Raw genomic sequence first — 19212 nt, forward strand, 5'->3', positions numbered from 1 at the left:
GTTACAGGCCTGCAAGTACTCAATTTACCTATTGATGACTTTCTTTTGATTAATCTATTACATAAAAATTCCCATCACAGTTTGCCAAAGCTGAATGTGAAGTAATCAAAGTGAAGGTTTTTCAAAACCCATAACTGATTTTGAGTTGTAAAAGACAGAGAAAAGCAAAAATGTATCTTCATTTAAGATTCTTAACCCAGTGAATGTTTTGCATTTTTGCTTGAAAAAATAACTAGATTTTTTTTGTTTTTGAAAAGTTGGGGTTGATTCATTTTTCTGCCAATCAACTGAGCGAAAAATCACCTAATTTTGTTCAATTTGGCCAAACCACTATTTATAAGGTCAATAATTAAGTTTCATTCTTTACTTTTTTAGAGGACAAAAAGCCCTACACTTGGTATGGATGAAATAAAGCCACTCTGCTTGCATGCCAACATCCCCATGACACCTGAGCAAAGTCAAAAGTTGATTGTGACAGAGAGAGACATTAAAACTGCAAAGGAAGACCATGTGATACAGTTGAAAGTGCTGGAAAAATTGTGAAAAGTGGATCTTGTATTGAGATTGTTTTGTGAAATGTGAAAGAACTTTTCCTTCAAAATATGTAGAGGCAGATAAAAGGGAAGCACATAGATTAATGTCTAGCAGGCGAAATGTATTTGTAGAATTTGGAGAAAAGGAGAGTCTCGGGATAATACATGTTAGGGAAAAAGATTGATTTTCCTCATCCCAAAGACCAGAAATGTTTCACATTCTGTTTGAGCTGCAACTTTAAACTGTCTGTATCAGCTTTTTTTTTTCTTTTTACAGCAAACAGCTGCAGCCCCTCAGTTTACTTCTTTTACATGCCAAACTATGCATATGCTGCTCATATAGGGTATGATTTGAAGATATAGAACTTAATATAGAAATTGCATCAGATTGTTTGTCATACTAGTAAAAGATGTATTTAAAATTCCTCAGAGAGTGTCTTTATAACAAACATCAAGGTAGAAAATCCAGCCGTTTAAAAAAAACCCCCCAAAAAACAGCTACAAGTTCAAACGAACACTTCAAATCAGCGAAACTGAGGGGAATAGCGGAGGTTGGGATGAGACAGAAAGAGTGGTGAAGCGTAAAAATGTACTGAGCGCTCTCTCGGAGCATGTGGACAGCAGCCAGGCTGGCGACAGCAGCAGGCCCAGATAACAGCAAGTACCAGGAACCAGCAAGAACCTGTGGGGAAGTATTGGGAAGAGCTTCATCTCCTGTAACAGCTGCTGACTGGCCCCTGGGGCAGAGTAGTGCTGCTAGCTGGTGCCATATCCCCCATCTCCGGAACCTGCACTGTGTTACTTCAAGCGCATGGGGACATCATTACTTTTTCCATTTCACTCCACGAGACTTCTCCTGTCAAATCAAAAAATGACATGAAAAATAATAACTCGGGGCCATGGGCAGAACAACAACAACACAACTGAAAGGTCATTTTGCTGATGAAAATTGCTCTTGCATCCACACAATCTATCAGTCATCAACGGGTTTATTGCTACGTCTGCTCTCACAGCAGGGGTGGCTGATGCCTGGATTAAACTGACCCTGGGCCTAAGGGAGAAAGTATGAGTACTTAATGACACAACTCCCATTATTTATAACTTCAACATCTTTGTCACTGCAGAGGACAAGCCCGATGAATAATGATGTTAACAGTCAGAAGACAAGCAGAGTAAAAGCACAGCTTCACCACAGACGGCACATTCGAATGTACCGTTAACAATCGTGACTGAATGAAGGTTATTCATTTTAATCACACTACAGCACACCCTCCCTCCCACTATCCCAGGGGGTTGCTATATTTAAGCACTTTTTCATTTCTTCTCCTTTTTTTGGTCTTGGCTGATGGCAAGGCAATTGCTTTGTGGGACGTCTGCCCTTGAAGAATCAGACAACAGAAGGAGATATTTATACTTACTGTAGATGTGGAGTGAGAACGAGCTGTATAAAATTCAACGCCTTCTTCTTTGACTGTGTAGTGTTAAGAAATCAAATCACAGGCTTTTTTTTCCCGCCTTGTTTTTTTATCTTTTATTTATCTTTTTTTTTTTCTTTTTTTTTAAAGTAATGTTTTAATGAAAACAGCAGCGATGTTAGTTTTGTACCTGTACTCTAAGATTAGCTGTCTGTCCTGGGGGAGAAAGAAACAGTTGGAACATTCGTCTCCCATTTCTCCCATTCATTCGCCCGCTTTCTAATTGGACTTCTCCATCTGTTGAGGTCTACAAATTGTCTTCTGGGAATGCTATGGCTAAAACATCCTATCAAACACACGAATACATCAGGGACAGCTTTCTTGGAGTGCTGCCATACCAGTGTAGTGTGCATGTGTGAGTGCGTGTGTGCATGTGTGCCTGTATAATCAGAAGTCCAGCAGCATACAGCTTTGAGATAAGTAGATACACAGTATCCACTGAACTCTGATATGAAGCTGGCAGGACTGGCTACCTGGAAAATGTATCTAGCAGATCTGTCGCTAGCAAGTGACATACTTTAATAAGAGTTATTTCATAAGATGACTATGTTGATGGGTGCCCGAGACACAGTGTCACTAGTATTGACTCTCTGTCACATGCATATGAAATAAATGTTTCTCCTCTGCAGTTCTGAAATATGTTGCTTGAATACATTAGATTTTCAAACTCTTAAGAACATCTTTTTGTTTTTGTGGATGAAGTTTAGGGATTCTCTTCCAATTCTCACTCGGAGTTGTTAATGACATGGGAAATTGTGTTCCTTACGCTTGTCAGTCTTTACATCCCATTGACTGGGAGTTGAATACTCAGGAGCAAGCAGTGGGACGTGTGACAGTGTATTTGTGGTGATGATTACAGCCCATTAACTTTGATAGATGCCATTTCATAGAAAAGACGATGGGAGTTGGAACGACAGAGGCACAGCTTGTTTTCTGTCACCAACATGTGTACACAAAATTGTGGGGAAGAGCCTGGAGGAGTAAACTGTAGCAAAGTCCATGCAAAAATTGATTTTTGGATCCAAACGAGACCACTCCACCTTTGGAGGTAATTGAATGTCACATTACAGAAGCTGACACTGGATCTTGTCTCCCAGGACGCTCAGCCATGATTCCCCTGTGACCTCCAGAGGACAGCTGACGACCAGAGGATCCAACATCACCACATGGGCTACCAGCAGATACATCAGGAATGTAAATGATTGTGTGTTGTGTGTGTTTCCATGCAGGTGAGAGTGTGTCTGTGCAACTAAATCTGAAATTGATTGCAGTGTCTGGCTTTATTAATGCTTACTGTCTTACCGCTTTCTTCTCTACTGAACTTGCTTGACTTTGCCTTTCGGCCCAAATTTGGCTTAGTCAAAACCAGACACACTCCATTTATCTGGGGCCGTTATGTAAAGATAAGGCCATGCGTGCCAGAAATCTAACTCTTAAGCTCCTCCACAGGGATTACGGACAATTGGCTAAGGGGAAAAATACAAATAATAATCAACTGTTTACGGTTTTCCACTAATACCTTGAAAAAGCAGCAAATATCCCCGTATGGAAACACAATCCTTAAGCAGTTGAGATACTCCTGTGGAGATACACACAGGCAGTAAATCCTCTAGCTGTGAGCTGAACCTGCACTTCAATAACACCTAGACAAATGTATCAATCTTCACTAGCTATCATCTATCCTGTTCTAAATAAAGACTTTTAAATTGCTGCCATTTTTAAGTCAATGAAATCCAACCTGTACAGCATCAGAGAGAACTGATGGGATAGGATTAGGATTTGTTATTTTGCTTTTTTTACTTTACTTTAATATGCTTACCTGGTTTGACCTTGTTGGTCGCCTACATTTCCCCCAAGAATGTGTATTCACGACATGCATGTAGGTTAAATAAACTGAGTACATCACAAATAAATCTTTGTTATGCTGACTTTGTATTTTCATATTTTCAGGCTCTGGCCAGTGGTGGAAGACGCACTCAGATGGAAGTAAAACAGCAATACTTTAATGAAAAATGTTAAAAGTGAGCATAAGTCCTGCATTCAAGATTTGACTTAAATAAATGTGCAGAAGTACTAGCCAAAAAATGTACTTAGTGACAAAGGTCAATGCATTTCTAAGCCAGAAAAGGCCATTTCATAGTTTATATTAATATATGCAATTATTGTTAGATGCAAATTATTGATGCATTCATGTGAACAAATCAATAATTAAGGTCCAATAATATATGCATATATTTAAACTTTGCTAGTGGGGGGTTATGCTGGTTATTATAGCTGTGAAATCCCTTCTGAAATGTTGCAGAGTTGAGGCATAAAGTAGCTCAAAATTGTAGTCATGTACAATTCTTCAGCAAATATACAAAGTCACTTTGCACCATGGGATCTGGCTACATGACAGATAAGTAAATGAGCTAATTTGAAGCCACAGCAGAGTTTACAACTAACTGTCCTGACCCCGTTCTTCCCCCTGCAGCATCTTGTCAGAGGTAACACATGGGCATTAACCCTGGGTATGCAGAATAAAGCTTAGCAGAACGACAAGAAGATTTAAATTATTCATATGATAACCAGTAAACCTACAGAGGAACCAGTAATGTAAAATCTCTGTAAACGTCAAGAATTTGTTGGCCACACACAAGCCTCACTGCACAAACGGGAAAAAAAGACCATTCCCATTCACCCGTACTTGGTGTTTATGCAGAGACTTGTGAAAAAATACTACTTCTGATTTACAGCAGTGGACTATAAATTATCCTGAAATACACCCAAAAGACAGAAACTGATATGTGCTGCCTTCCACCTGTCGGGTGACCGCCCTGAATTTACAGGGGTTTGGGCACAATGAAAGCATCGTCACCATTTCCCCTTTGTGAAGATTTAATGCTCAAACCTTGTTGAGGCACTGCGGCAGTGACGTGCTGATTTAGAACGGTGGTCATTTTTTAAGACTGTACTTTGTGCCGATTCAATTACATCATGTTGTTTATGTATGATTGATATTTTGACCACCGAGTCTACAGGAACTGACCCCTTTCTCACACAAAAAAACAGTGCCATTTTCACAAGCTACAGTAGTTATTTCAGGGCTATTCTAATGGAATGGTTGTATTATCATGTCCACCACATATAGAGTAGCCTATAATAGGTGGTTATCTTTACGTTTTCATGACATGGTAGAATAATGACAGGATATTTATCATTTTTATCTATAAAATCAATTGCATGTGCATTAGAGCAGCTGAAAAGATCAGCTGAAGGTGTCTGGAGGTCTGAAGGTGACATGAAATAATGGCGCTACATGATCGCCACTTACTATGTCATCAATCCATCAGGGGATGCATGGAGACAGTCAGAGAAGAGGAAAATATTAAGACTGTGTTGGTGTCACTGACACACCTATACATGAGAAATTAGTTTGAGGTGAGAGAGGAAAAATATTGCCTCAGTGCACATGCCCTGTTTAGTTTCTGTTTGACCAAATGGCCTACATTAGGTGATATATTTAGCTATTTATAGAAGCTGGGGCAGGCAGGAAACAGCTGCCATGCGTCAGGGTGACAGGCTGACATCCCTCATCTCAGCAGGACCTCCCTGCCAGGCAGACAGGAGGAAGCTCTTTATACCTAAACTGAAATGGGACAGAGCCTCTTATCATTCATACTTCATACAGAAACTAATAATCTATGGAGCCTGTGGCAAAGGCTCAACAATGAAACTGGGTTAACAGTGGCTAGAATGGGCAGCCAGATTCAAAGCCACACGTGTGCACTTTAAAGAGATCTGTATTCTGCCTTTACTGTGAACACTGTGGATTTCATTCCAGTAGGATCAGTATTGATCATAAGGACTTTTTATTGTGGTATCCTGGCGCCGAAAACTGGCACGAGATTCCTCAGCTCTGACAGAAAATGAGACGGTTCATGAACAGTGAAACAGAGCTTTAAGCTGACAAAAGGGCTGAATCAATACTCATGTCTTCGCTATGAAACTGCTCACGATTGGTTATTATGAATGGGTTGTAAAATCAAGTTTCAATTAATGTGTTAGCGTCAAAGTTTTACAGCTCTCTGAAACTGATGAGAAAGTACGCCTTGTGTTAGTGTGTTAAATGAAAGTCTTGATTTCAACCAGCTTACAGGATACAAGGTGGTAACATTACACACTATAATACAATGCAAGTGTATCACCATGAAATAAATGTGTGCTACACAGCATTTAAGTGTAGGTACTTTAAAAACGAGGGTAACTGTCAAAATAATGGATTTCTCTCATTCCACTGGACTTAATGTTTTACTGAGAGGCCTTAAAAAAACAGCACAACCTTCTTTTTTTAAATCTTATCTACAATTACATCCAATCACTCCTGAAATTAGGTGTCAGACGGGGAGAGTTACATCACTCTTTGAATTTTCTGTTTCGTTCATACAGCTGCCTGATGATTGCTGTTAGCTATAATCTCTGAATCTCTACTGATCACAGATGTTGGTTTGTTGGCTGAGGGGTGTTTTTGATGAAGAGACAAATGTCAGTGGGAGGGATACTCACACTCTGGCATTATGAAAGCTGGCACCATTTCAAGAGATTGTGTTTGCTATGCTGTCCCCATGTGTCTGAGAGAAATAATCGGTGCAAAGAGCAAAACACCTCCCCCCAAATCCTTCACAGTGACATAGGGAACTATCATCACCTTGCTCCCAACTCCTTGCTCCTACATCTATGCTGCAAAGCTGGATTTTGAGGTCAGGAGAGGGGCAAAAACACTGGTTTGGGTGTTGGAAATGCAGTATAATGAGTGCTAGTTCAATGTTTGCCATAGTGACAGTGGCATCTAAAAATAAAAGAACAACTGTTTCTCCCACAACCAGCGCTCATTACATGCCAATGCGGGGTGTAGTGTAATGTTCAGACCGGCATAGCAGACATTAAAAAAATGTAACAACTCTGCATGAAAACAAACCCCAGCTTGTGCTTTGTATGCTGATTAGCTCAAGAATTACACAAAAGTAACAAGTGCAAGGCCAGTGATTTACATACTTTATGTTCAACGCTACAGTTTATTACAATGACTTTTTTTTCATACAACTAATGTGACCGTGCGGGAATAGAATAACAGTAGAATACATTCATTTCTCTGTTATATCAACGTTAGATACTCTCTCACTGAGTTGATAATTAGTTTGTTGACCTTACAGTGAAACCTTGCCCATGAAAATTTAAACAAGGGACAATACCTCACCAAGGTTATTTATTGACTGTTCTTGTAGTATAATCTATACAAAAATTGAAGTGTAAAAACATGGCTTTGTCTATGTGTTGAACTACTTCTCGGCTTAACGTGATGATGACAGGCAACCTTGTCTCCTAGTAATTACGTTTATATACTAGAAATAGCAAAAGCACACACAGTATGTTTTGCTAACAATGTAATGCTGGCTTATTTATGTTTTGTCTCATAAAAATGAGACAAATGTTTGGCAAGTTACTACAATGTTGAAACTGAATGTGTGAGTGGAATGTTTTTCAATGTAATGGCATTAAGGGGGAAAATAAACCAAACCAAAATCAAATAAAAAAAAACTAATTCACCAATTTCACACATAAAAAAAACTCTGCAAATGGAGAAACAAAAGCAAATACTACAATACAGGTTGTACACAAAACAACAAACAAACAAACTGAGCCAACTAAAAACTCATTATTGATAATTATACGAAAAGGTTTAAAGCTAGCTGCGTTGCAAATATTGCTGATAAAATTATAATAATGTAAGTATTTAAACTACAATAAATATTGTCAGTTAATATCCCCAACACCAATACAGAGCTCTCAGGTTGAGCAAATTTCACATATGTGAGTCATTTTCATGAGGAAGTAGAGGTAACTTTGCAGATGGCGCATTAAGAGGAGACTGAAGCCCTGGCTTTTGACTTGAGTGCAGCATTTTTACAGATGTTCTGAAACTTTGACTTTGTGCAGGGGTTGATGGATGTCTTGTTTTGGATATTAATACTAATAATAAAAAAAATATCTTCGTGTGTGGATTCACAACAATCACTTCATTGGTTCTCAGAATTGACATTTATACTATTTACGCATGAAAACTGTCTTCTTCTTTTTGTATATGATTCAGTAACTGACTCATTTTGTCTTTACCAGAATAGTAAAGAGAAATTCTTGATGTCTGGTAGAAGTACACACATTTTTCTCCCCTACATGACATTATAATGGGTCAGTTAATAAGAGGTATCCGTATTGATATTGGTGATTGTGGCCCGGGTATTATTTTGTATCAGACTGAAATGAAAATTTGTGGGCCATCCCTAATGACTTGAGCACTCATGGCCACAGTAGGATAGCTTCTCTAAACGACTGAAACAGCTGCCTTTGTCAATTGCCTTACAGGTTCAGTGTTTGGAAGAATGAGCTCTACATAGACCCTGACAATCCCAAAGTCTTGTATTATTTTTTGTAGAACATGTTTATCACGATCCGGGCATGATAACCGGATCTAATGAATCTAATACTCAGCAAAATGTGAACCAAAACACTAAACTAAACAGAATCCACTTAGAACACTGTTGTACGTTTCAACAAAGTGTTGAGGAGGCATTATGTGTGTCTGCATACCAATCTCCATGACCAGACAAGCCATTTTCATCTGTATGTAAATGCTGAGTATGTAAATAAGCCACGCAGCACCAGAGGAGGAGATAGCTGTTGGGCTTGGGTTTATCATTTGCACACTATTTGATCCACTGATCTTTTGGCATACACTTTACATCTAGTATATTTTACAACATATCAACTTTCAATATAGGATACCTCTGCATAATAGGCAATATTTCCTTATTTTATTCATTTACTCGAGCAGGGTCGGGGGGTTTTCTGGCCTGTTAGATTGAAAGGAAGTGGAGCCAGGCAGAGCAAATGCTTTCTACTGTAACAACAATGAAATCGAGGTGATGTGTTTTTTCTCACATATCTCCTTATTTCCTAATGCAGTGATGCTGCATTCATTCAGAGTAACTTTAATCTTGTACTGGAAAATTCCATTAATCTTTGACGTTGCTCGCAATACAAAAGAAGACAGGGAAAATGCTGAGTAGTGGAAAAAAACACTGGTGCCATATTTTATGTCCTCACACTTCGTTACCGGGCCCAAGTGCAAAACATGCTAGTCTATTTCTCTGTTTAATGCAGCACATTCAAAGTGAATTAATGAAAACCCCCTGCGTGGAATGCGTGTTATTGGAGCTGCCTCGAAGACGGGGTGTCAAAGAAATCGAATCAAATGGAAGGACACCCATTTTGTCCTTGCCATATAGATTATTTATCAATCTGACCGTCTGCAGTGACGCATGCCTGCTTTTAGAGTCAGTTCACACACACCATATCCTCCCATCAACCAACCAGCTGGCCATAATCTGTTTTTCAGTTCAGGGTTCAGTGACCACAAATACATTTGGTTTTGACATTGAATTATCTAGTGAAAAAATAAATACATACAGTAATTTGAGGTGCAAATGAAAATAAGTATCTACCTATATAGTATATAAATACAATGTAATAAATCTGGAATATATGAATGCCTATAAAATGTTAATCAATCATTCAGCTCACACCTCCATAACACCCTCTTAAACTGGCAGAGTAAAACCAGTTCAGTGATGATAACAAAGAGAATAAAGAAAAAGCAGAGGCTTGTGTATTCTCAATTTAGCAGAAAAAAGAGCATCTCGTTCTTTTGTTTGTTTTTTTTCCTCTCCACAGATTCTGTCTTTCACAATGATCTTAATCTCCCCTAAAGAAGGCAGTCTGTTCCCGCCCCTCACTCTCAGTCCTCCATTTCGCAGTCATTTGCATGGGCAGAAAGGAGCTTGCACAGAACACATTTCAGTGCCAGGTTCCTCTCATTAAGTCACCTGTCACTTCAGTACCATTATATCAGCCGCATACTAGCATCACCTCTCCTCCCCAATAAAGCACCTGGAGGGGCACAGTGAGCCTACAGGCTAATGACAGCCTACACATCTCACATCAGCCACTTCTGCTTTACGCAGTAATACATCACAACGCTCATAATGGATTGCTGATTTTCATAATGTGCATAACATACAGTCGTGTAATGTATTCTACTGAACACAAAAATTACACCCATCGCAGTACATAATCAAACACACCAAATGCTCTCGCTGACTGTCGTGTTCAGTTGAAAAAGAGAGAAAAAAGAGTGAAAATCCTCTGCATTGCCTGCCAGGGGCATGGTAACTTATCCCGCCACATGAGTACTACATTATCATGAATGCATTTGTTATCTCTTGGGTGCAGATACAGAGAAAGGCCCTCCAGATTGTTCCTGTATATTTCAATTACGTTTGACATGCAGTGAAGAGTTTGGACTTCAAAAAGCTTTGCTCTGCACCACATTGAACCATGAAGTTAACACTCTGCATGTAGGCTGTGATTGCCATGGGGCCAAGGTGTCAAACTGGCAAGCATGATATTGGTTATACTTCTGGTGGTTTATGGGCCCTACAGTGACCCTCGTGTCTGTTAACCTTGCCTCTTCTGTCTTATAAATCCTGCCCTGAAAGGTTTATAGGGCTCACTTGTCAAGCCTTTCCAATCGTATTTGGTGGGTGGAGCTGTACCACAGACAAACGACATGGTGATAAATTCTGCATCTGTTGAGTGACTACAATGTTCAACTGCATTCGTTGCACTGTAGGACAATGCGCATACTGTAGTAAATGTTACAACTAATCAGTAATTAGGATGATCGTTCCTCTCAGCATTTTCTGCAGGCAGCGGCTGGAGGAAGGATATCAATATGAGGATCGGGAGAAAAGTGTGTGTGTGTGTGTGTGTGTGTGTGTGTGTGTGTGTGTGTTTAAAAGTAGTGTGCCTGTGTCGGAAACGAGGGCTTCTTATTTCTATCGAAGGTGATGTCTGTTTGTGTCCAGAGGAACGCGTGTACCTCTATGCCAGACTAAACCCTGTCCTCCCCACTCCTCTTCCCTTGTGGGTTGCGCTTGACTTCCAGCGTTTTCACAGCTGCTCTCGGCAGTGCACTCCATTACACCTTAAATCACTTAAAAGATCTGAAGCACCAAAAACTCCCTCTGCAGCTAATTCACCCTGACTGTGTGGATCATCTTGAGAAAACATGAGCAAGCAAACACTGCACCATCTGATTCCAGTCTAATAAAGTGCAACGCTATCTTTATATTGGAATCTATTGCTTGCTTAAATGGACTATATTAAATCTAGCCACAAAATTATACTCTCAGACTTTAGTGCAGTTTTCCAAGATATTGCAAAACATAATACCACAGATAAAAATCTCATGTTTTACACTCAGTCAACCAATTCTTGAAGATCTTGACAAGAGCACTCCGACAGAAGCAGATTCCCCTTTGTTGGGTATCCGAGAGAAGCCACAGAGATTATGCTCAATAAATAAGGAGGGATAAGTGGGTCTTGTCCTGTGTTTGGTGGCACAGAGCAGTAGACACACAGAGGCGTGACACACAGCTGCACAGTGCTATTGATTCTCCGTTGGTCTCCAGGCACCCTTCCTTTTCATTCAGGCTGCCTGCCAAGTGGCTCTGAACAGGAGCCCCTGCTCACCCAATGTCTGCACGTCTGCTTAAGCACAATCAATGGGCCATCAGCAGGGGAGAGAACACATGCCACTGTCTTTACTTGCAGAGGCTGTGAGTCAGGGAAATTGAAAATATATGTAGTGGAAAGGCATCATGATAGCGTGTAGGCATAAAGAATCATCGGCTATCAGAATGAAATCAAATGCTTTCAAAAGCTCCAAATGGAGGTTCCAGCTAGTAGCACCCCTGCTAGTCTTTAAAGAGCTTATTTGCCACCAAATAAAAAGACTACAGTGCCCTATTCATATCTGACTTAAATAACTATTTGTTAGATGTTGATCAATTTTTCTGCATGCTGGGCTCTGAAACAAACCATCAGAATATCTCATTTCCTCTGATCAGATAAGGAATTGAAGGTTACTGGAGGAGAATACAACAACAGATATTTTCCTCATTTCAGTGTATTCAGCAGACAATGACAACCACGATTCAACTCTCCTTCAGGGCTGTATGAGATATGCTTTTTAAAGGCACACCAGGAGACAATGATGGATCATGAGAACGAGCCGACTTTGTCTTTCAGTAAGGTGTACTTAGCCTCTCCACCGGTGGTCCACTATGCAGCATTCTGCACCACTGCAAGGCTTCAGTTCAGGTTGCAAATCTGTCAGCCCGGCTGTCATGGTTCACAATGGAGTGACAGAAATGTCCCCATTACCGAGGACATTTCAGTTTTGTTCTTGCACGACAGAACATCTTTTTCAAATCCATCTCAAGCAACACAAAGGGGATTCCGAGATGAATGCAGCAATATCTTTGTTGCTCCCCAAAGATAAATAATGCACCCTCTTACACAACTCATCTTTCATCTGCACTTTGAATCTGAATGGAAAGCATGGTCGATGCAGCATTATGTCTGAGGTGGCAGCTTCAATCACCGGATCGTGCATGTCACTAAATACGCTCTCATTGGTCATTTTGAGGCGGGAGGGGAGGGGGGGGGGGGGGGGTTTCGACTGGTATTGAGTGAGCGCAGGGGAAGCTTTGTTTGATGTTAAGAAAGCAGGAAATCCACTAACTCAGTGTCATCACAGCATGAGAGCAGATAGAGAGAGGTTAGCATAGAGGCTGTTTATATTTCTAATCACAGTATTTATTGCACTAAATGTTGACTATAGACCAAAAAAGTATCCATATGCAGAGTGGCTGCATCAATGCAGGTAAAAGGGCAGATAAAGACAAACGGCATTAATACCAAACACATGAAAAGTCAAACAATGAATCTTGTTTTTATCTCTACACATGTACACACCAACACACACAGAGAGAGAGAGAGAGAGAGAGAGAGAGAGAGAGAGAGAGAGAGAGAGAGAGAGAGAGAGAGAGAGAGAGAGAGAGTGTGTGTTTGTGTGTTAGCCAGCTAGAGCCAGCAGCAATTTATTGAGCAATGTTTGATCTGGTGACTTTGAAATTAAAAGACAACATCATTTCAATAGGACCTCATTTCTGTGTCATCACAGTAGAGGAGGACTAACATGGGTTTGCCCAGTGGCTTATTTAAACCACATACTTGCAGCAGTGAGTCAAAAGGCCACCAGGATATTTTTACACACATATTAAGAACGGTCTGATTATTATTACTTTTCTTCCCTTTTTTTTTTTTTTTTTTTACTGCTGCACAACTCGCAGCCAGGCAGCCAAACACCGCATCCAGTGTATCAATTTAAACAGTTAGAAACCAAATGACAACCAGATGCCTCACTGACAACTTTTCAGCACCGTGGAAAGCGCAGCACCCGCAAAATGCTGAGCTAATGGTAATAATAACAATAACAATAATAACCCACGTCAAGCAGCTGAGCGGCTGAGTGCACTCATCAATACAAATTAATTTGATGTAATCGTCTTAACCGCGTTTAATTATTTTATGCTGCATCAGCACATAGTACAGCTGAGGTGGTTCATGAGCATGAAATTAGCATTCAAATATTTACTGTACCTCGTTGAAAGAGAAGTGGGGGGGGGGGGGGCTTAGAGAAAGAATGAGGGACAGCGTGAGTGTAGCGAGAGAGAGAGAGAGAGAGAGAGAGTGTGTGTGTGTGTGTGTGTGTGTGTGTGAGTGAGTGAGTGAGTGTGTGAGTGTGTGTGTGTGTAATTCTGTTAACCACTTTGTCTTTAACTTAATCGCTGCACTAGTGCCTCAGTTTGGCCTGTTTATGCGACATGCAGGATCTGGATTTTTCCTGCACCCTGTTTTTATCCTAAGAGCTCACTTGTTGTTAAGGTTGAATATAAAATAAATGCCTGTTAATTGGCCAGATTGCGTGCTTTCACCTTTTCCAAAACAGCACACAAGCGAGGCCTAACCTTCAGTAAAGGGCTGCTTGTGAAGTGCTGTGCTCATTGATAGGCTGTGAACGGCGCACTGATGCCTCCATAAAACAGCTCGCCGCAGCCCTCTGATGGGCTCAGCAGCGCTCGGGGCCGTTAATAAGCAAAATAAATGCACACCTGTGGCCGCACGACAATTAGTTCAATCACTGGCCGGAAATCTGTGCTTATTAGGCCCTGTGTCTCTCGGCAACTAAGACTAATTTAACTATTCCTTCAGAAAAAAGGCGAATTGATTAGCAGAAGGCAATACCGTGACCAAGTAAATTGAGGAGATTTTACTACATTTGCACGTTTCACAGATTATGCAAATGAGTTCGGACGGTGATAAATGGTGTGGTAGTAAAGCTTTGAGGCTTTATAGACTTATGTGCAGCCACCTACCCCAGTGTTGTCATGGTGACAATGGTGTACCAAAACGCTGCGGGGATACTGGTGAACTTGCTGGCTGTGGAGCCTTTCTCTGCATAAAACATGACCGTTGCAAAGATAATGATGGCCATAGTGAGGGAGAATAGTAGGAAGCCCAGCTCGGAGGCGCAGCTCTTCAAGGTGTAGCCCAGGATGCGCAGCCCCGCGGAGTGCCGGGAGAACTTGAAAATCCGAAAGACACGGAAGACTCTCAGCGTGACGAAAGCACCGCTCACCTGGTCATTGTCGGTCATGACCAAGCCGATGTAGTAAGGCATGATGGCGACCACGTCAATGACGCTCATCACACTTTTCATGAACTTGTAGCGGCTGGGAGCTGCGATTAAACGGAGGAGATACTCAACAGTGAATATCATGACGCACGCAGTGTCTAAACAAAAGAAGGCCAGTGCGTAACGGTCTCCACAGGACATCTCCTTTGACCTGTTGGGCAAAGTCCCACATGGAACCGTCTCCACCACGTTGGCCATCACTGATATGGCGATGAAGAAGCCTGTGACATAGTAGAAGACCAGCGCTAAGGTGCTGGTGTGAGGGTTTTCAAAGGCCCGCCACAGGTACTCCCGGGGTGTCAGGTTCACCGGTGTGACGTCATTGCTCATGTCCATCTCCTCGTCGTCTTGAAGCCTCTCTGCATTTTCGCGCCTCCGGTCCTTGTACTCCTCATAGCAGCAGTCCCCGATGATCTCGGGGATTATACCAAAAAAAGCGAGCTCCTCATCGTACGCGGATATGCATTCTTGACGCGGATAGTGTAGTTTCCCCGTTCGGTAAAAATTGAGGATATGTCTAAAGATGTCAGGGTCACGGTCGAAAAAGTACTCATTTGTCTCCTCGTGGAAAAAGAAGTCTCTCTCCGTGCTCCCCAGCAAAGTGTCCGGGTACCTCTCCAAAGTGGTTCGCCACGTCTGAAACTTGGTCCCACTCACGTTGAGGATGATGAGTCCTTCCTGGGCTTTCCTCTTGTCTTGGGGAGGGATGGGCATCGGGGTGCTCGCTACGGGCATCCATCCTATGGCCGCAGCTCGGGCGAAAGGGAGCCATGCCGCTACACCTGCTGCCATGCTGACCTATAATGTTTAATACGACCCTGCTCCGGTTATCACAGTGCTACGGCTCAGAGATGAATTGCATCTGCAGGAAGAACAGCAGATAGAGACACTGATGGTTAGAGGCTCCCGAAGCACACAGGCTTCAGAGAATGTGATAAGAAAACACACAAACCTATTTACTTGTACTGATACTGCGCATAGCACTGTTGAGTATCACTCTCAAGCCTTATCCACAGTGTAATTGTTCAGTTATGGTAGCCTACTTTGCGGCAGAATATGAATAGGATTTCGAAAACGTCACCAATCAGCAAGAATGTGTGGGCTTTTTTTCAATGAAAATCTTAGTAAAAGAAAACCACCCACCTTAGAGAAGACTGCTCTTAAAACTGCATCCACGGAGAGTTTAATTTAAAAAAAGAAAAAAGAAGCTATCCTCGGAAGAGAATACTTGCAATTCCGCCACCCATTTATCTGTTACTGCAGCCAGACGATAGAGGAAAAAACAGTAACGTCGCATCAACAAGTTAAACAATTCAAGCGGCAGTTTCCCAGCACAAAGTGGTAATGCGTCCGAGCGCGTTATTCTCTGTTCCTCTCCTTCCTTCCTTCCTACCATCCGCAAGGCAACGGTGCTCAGTAGCGTGCGTTTTTTTTCCTCCCCGTTGCAGCTACTCCTCAATAAACTCCTGTTCCTCCCGTCGACTGCAAGACCACCCTCCCCCCTTCTCACCACCAAGCTCCGACTGTGGAGAGAGGAGAGAAAATCATATGCAGAGAGAGGAGTGGTCCTATCTGCACCCAAAAATTCCTCTGCTGCTTCTTTGTGGGGGGAACTAATCAATGCGTAATGGTAGTCCAAGTAGGCGGCATCTCCAAAACCTCAAGTTAACGTTGATGTTGATGTGTTTTCCTCGCGTTGCACACCACGAAACCTCAACTATAACATTCCCCAAAAATGTATATTATGGAATATGTTTAATACGGTGGTTTGTTTTCAGTGGAGTCGCTTGTAACGAATTTGGGGTTTTCACTACATTATGGCGCGAAGTGCTTTGAAGTCTTTTTTTTTTCTTCTTTCACTCACCTCCCTTTTGTATCCTTAATATAGAGTACACAGGCTGATAACATTCATTTCGCGGGAGTTTAGAGCGAATCGTTGTTTGCGTAATGTTTAACACGTTTACTACAGGCTACCATGTGCATACTTTACTGTCGATGTGTTTTGATATTTTTAGGCTCATTAGTTTTTGTCGGAAATGACTATACGAATTTCTAATCTGCAGCAAATCGTGATCAATAGGCTATTGTTTCCTGAATTGCGTCGTTTTTTGAAGCTGTTCAACAGAGTTACACATCTCAAAAGGTCAACATCATTGGTCTGCTCTGCTCTACTGACATTTTCCAAAATAACCATAATCAATGAAATGTCTCTTGTGCTCCATAACACAACACTGGCGTCTCTGAGGAGATTCGAGACAGCTGAGTCCAGTGTGAAGCATGTGTTGCGGTGTGGACCATATTTAGTTTCAGATCCACGCATCAGGACATGGAGTGACGCTAAAGAGAGTACTCCAACTGCGCGTTTACCACGATTCAACCCGCATTTTAAGCATTTTTGTTGTTCAGCACCATGGACAGCACCCGAGCTTCCAACGTCTTTGCAGACATCAGCTTCTCGTGTCTCTGGGTGCCTGCAGGTTACTGCTTCCTGGCATTTTTTACACTGTAGTCACTTAGCTGTCCAGCTTCAGCTGAGCACACAGAGGTTCAGAGTCATGCTTAAGTACACACAGCTGCTGAGCTTCTAGAAAATGGATGGTGTCTCTGACCATTAACCCAGACTCCTGGTCCCAACCCGAAATGAGGTGCAGAGTCATTCTCTTTTGTAAATGCGCTGCAGCTGTTGCTCTTATTCAAAGTACTATAATTTGCAACAAGTGAGTAGGAATGGGCTCAGTGTCTTGCTCAAGGACAGTCTGAATATAAGTGGGTGCTGATGGACACATTAGATGTTGCACCAGTCAGACCTGTGGCCTTTTGCTTTCCAGATCTTCAGCCAGTGCATTACATTCACACTCAGCCTCTGCCCCCCTCTGGCACAATGCCGAGTTTTTGTAGGATGAATGCACAGGACTGTCAGAAGTCCTATTAGTGTATGCTGAGCATGTCAGAGCACACTCAGTGTTCAGTTTGAGCAGTCAGGCCCTGGGGCTATGTATTCATCAGGGCATTTACATATTCCAGTGGTTGCCAAATGGCACCAAACACAGGCATCCCAGTGGAGCTGGAAGCCAGACTAGCTGCAAGCTTGTCAGAGCATAGATAGCCACAGTGTTTTAATTTAAAAGAGTCAAAGTGGTTCTTTAGCATTTACATATCCGCTACTTTAAGCAAGGTTAAGCAATTTGTCCAAAGTGTTCTGCACTTCTGATATTTCTTTAAAAAAACACTTTATAAAATGAGAATGGGTGTGTGAGGAAGTGAAAAATATTTGGCAGTTTTTAGACTTCCATTCCTCATATATCCATTAACCTTTGGTTGATCTGTCTTCTAAATCGTTGTACAATCTATCAGCAAGTGAAGCCAGAGTTCTCCCCAATGTTTTTCTTTCGATTATACTGACAGATTATAGACAACTGGGCATTTTGTATAGGTCTTTTTTTAATTTTGTAAGAGATATATATATATATATATATATATATATATTTACATTTCTGCCTTTATTTGAAAGTGAGCAGCGGAGTGGCAGGTAAGAAACATGCACATAACATGCAACAAAGCTCCCTGGCTGGAATTGAACCAGGGATGTTGCAATTATGTGGCATGTGCAGTAATATTTGGGCTACAAGGCTGTGAATTCTGTCACATTTTGGTGTTGGCCTGTGGTGTGGTAGGATGGTCAGAATGACATCATCCAAGGTGCCGCCACACTTGTATGAACGCGCTCTATTCCAAGAAGTTCCAAGGTCATTTCAGATGATTACTGTTGACACAGAACTGTGCACATGATTTAATTACATTGTCTGCGTGTTTATGGGTTTACTCTTTGGATCAAGTAATTAGCATGTGTCCTTAACAAGGTTGAACAACTCATTGTGATATTTTTAGTGGTATTTTGCATGGACATCACTTTAATATGGAAACCACTGATTTTGTTCTACAGTAAATTTAAATAATTATGGCTTTCAGTGGCTCCCAGTAATGATAATACATAATCAGGAGCTTGTCCTGCCCAGGGAGGGCAGAGACTGCTTGCTGACATTTTGAACTTATACTACTGAAGTGACGCTGAAGCCTTTGGGATTAGGTTGTGTAACAGGATAAATTTTGTAAACAGGTCCTTACGTGTGCTCACTGTTGTAATGCAAAGGCAGCCATCCAAAACAAACACACTCACTGACTGATAAAACTTTAGACATTTATCAAGACGCACACACACACGTATACATTGTTTTTTGCATTTGATCCATTGGCACTATGTCTGTCCAGTGTATTAAACTGGTGCAGCCAGTTCTTTCTGTATTCTATATTTAGTCAGGTCTAGCTCAATGATTGAGATGATTAAACAGATGAGTCCCCTTCACTGGAGACATGCCAGGGCTTGTTAAGGAAGAAGTGAAGGGGCAGCCGCCATTTGATTCGGGTCATCAATAGAGAGATTTAAAATATTTGAAACTACTGAAGCAATTTCGTAAGTTTAAGCCAGAAATAACGAGAGAACAGA

At 41.5% G+C, this 19212-nt stretch overlaps 1 protein-coding gene across 1 annotated transcript in view; it reads right to left on the bottom strand.

Moving 5' to 3' along the window:
- LOC128358860 (potassium voltage-gated channel subfamily D member 2-like) overlaps positions 1 to 15500 on the bottom strand; it is a 28098-nt gene extending 12598 nt beyond the window's left edge. Inside the window, exon 1 of the mRNA XM_053319254.1 lies at positions 14389 to 15500. Coding sequence (XP_053175229.1) covers positions 14389 to 15500 — 1112 coding nt within the window. The remainder of the gene's footprint in view (positions 1 to 14388) is intronic.
- Positions 15501 to 19212: the final 3712 nt, after the last annotated feature.

Source organism: Scomber japonicus, chromosome 5, assembly GCF_027409825.1.
Source record: "Scomber japonicus isolate fScoJap1 chromosome 5, fScoJap1.pri, whole genome shotgun sequence".
NCBI lineage: Eukaryota > Metazoa > Chordata > Actinopteri > Scombriformes > Scombridae > Scomber > Scomber japonicus.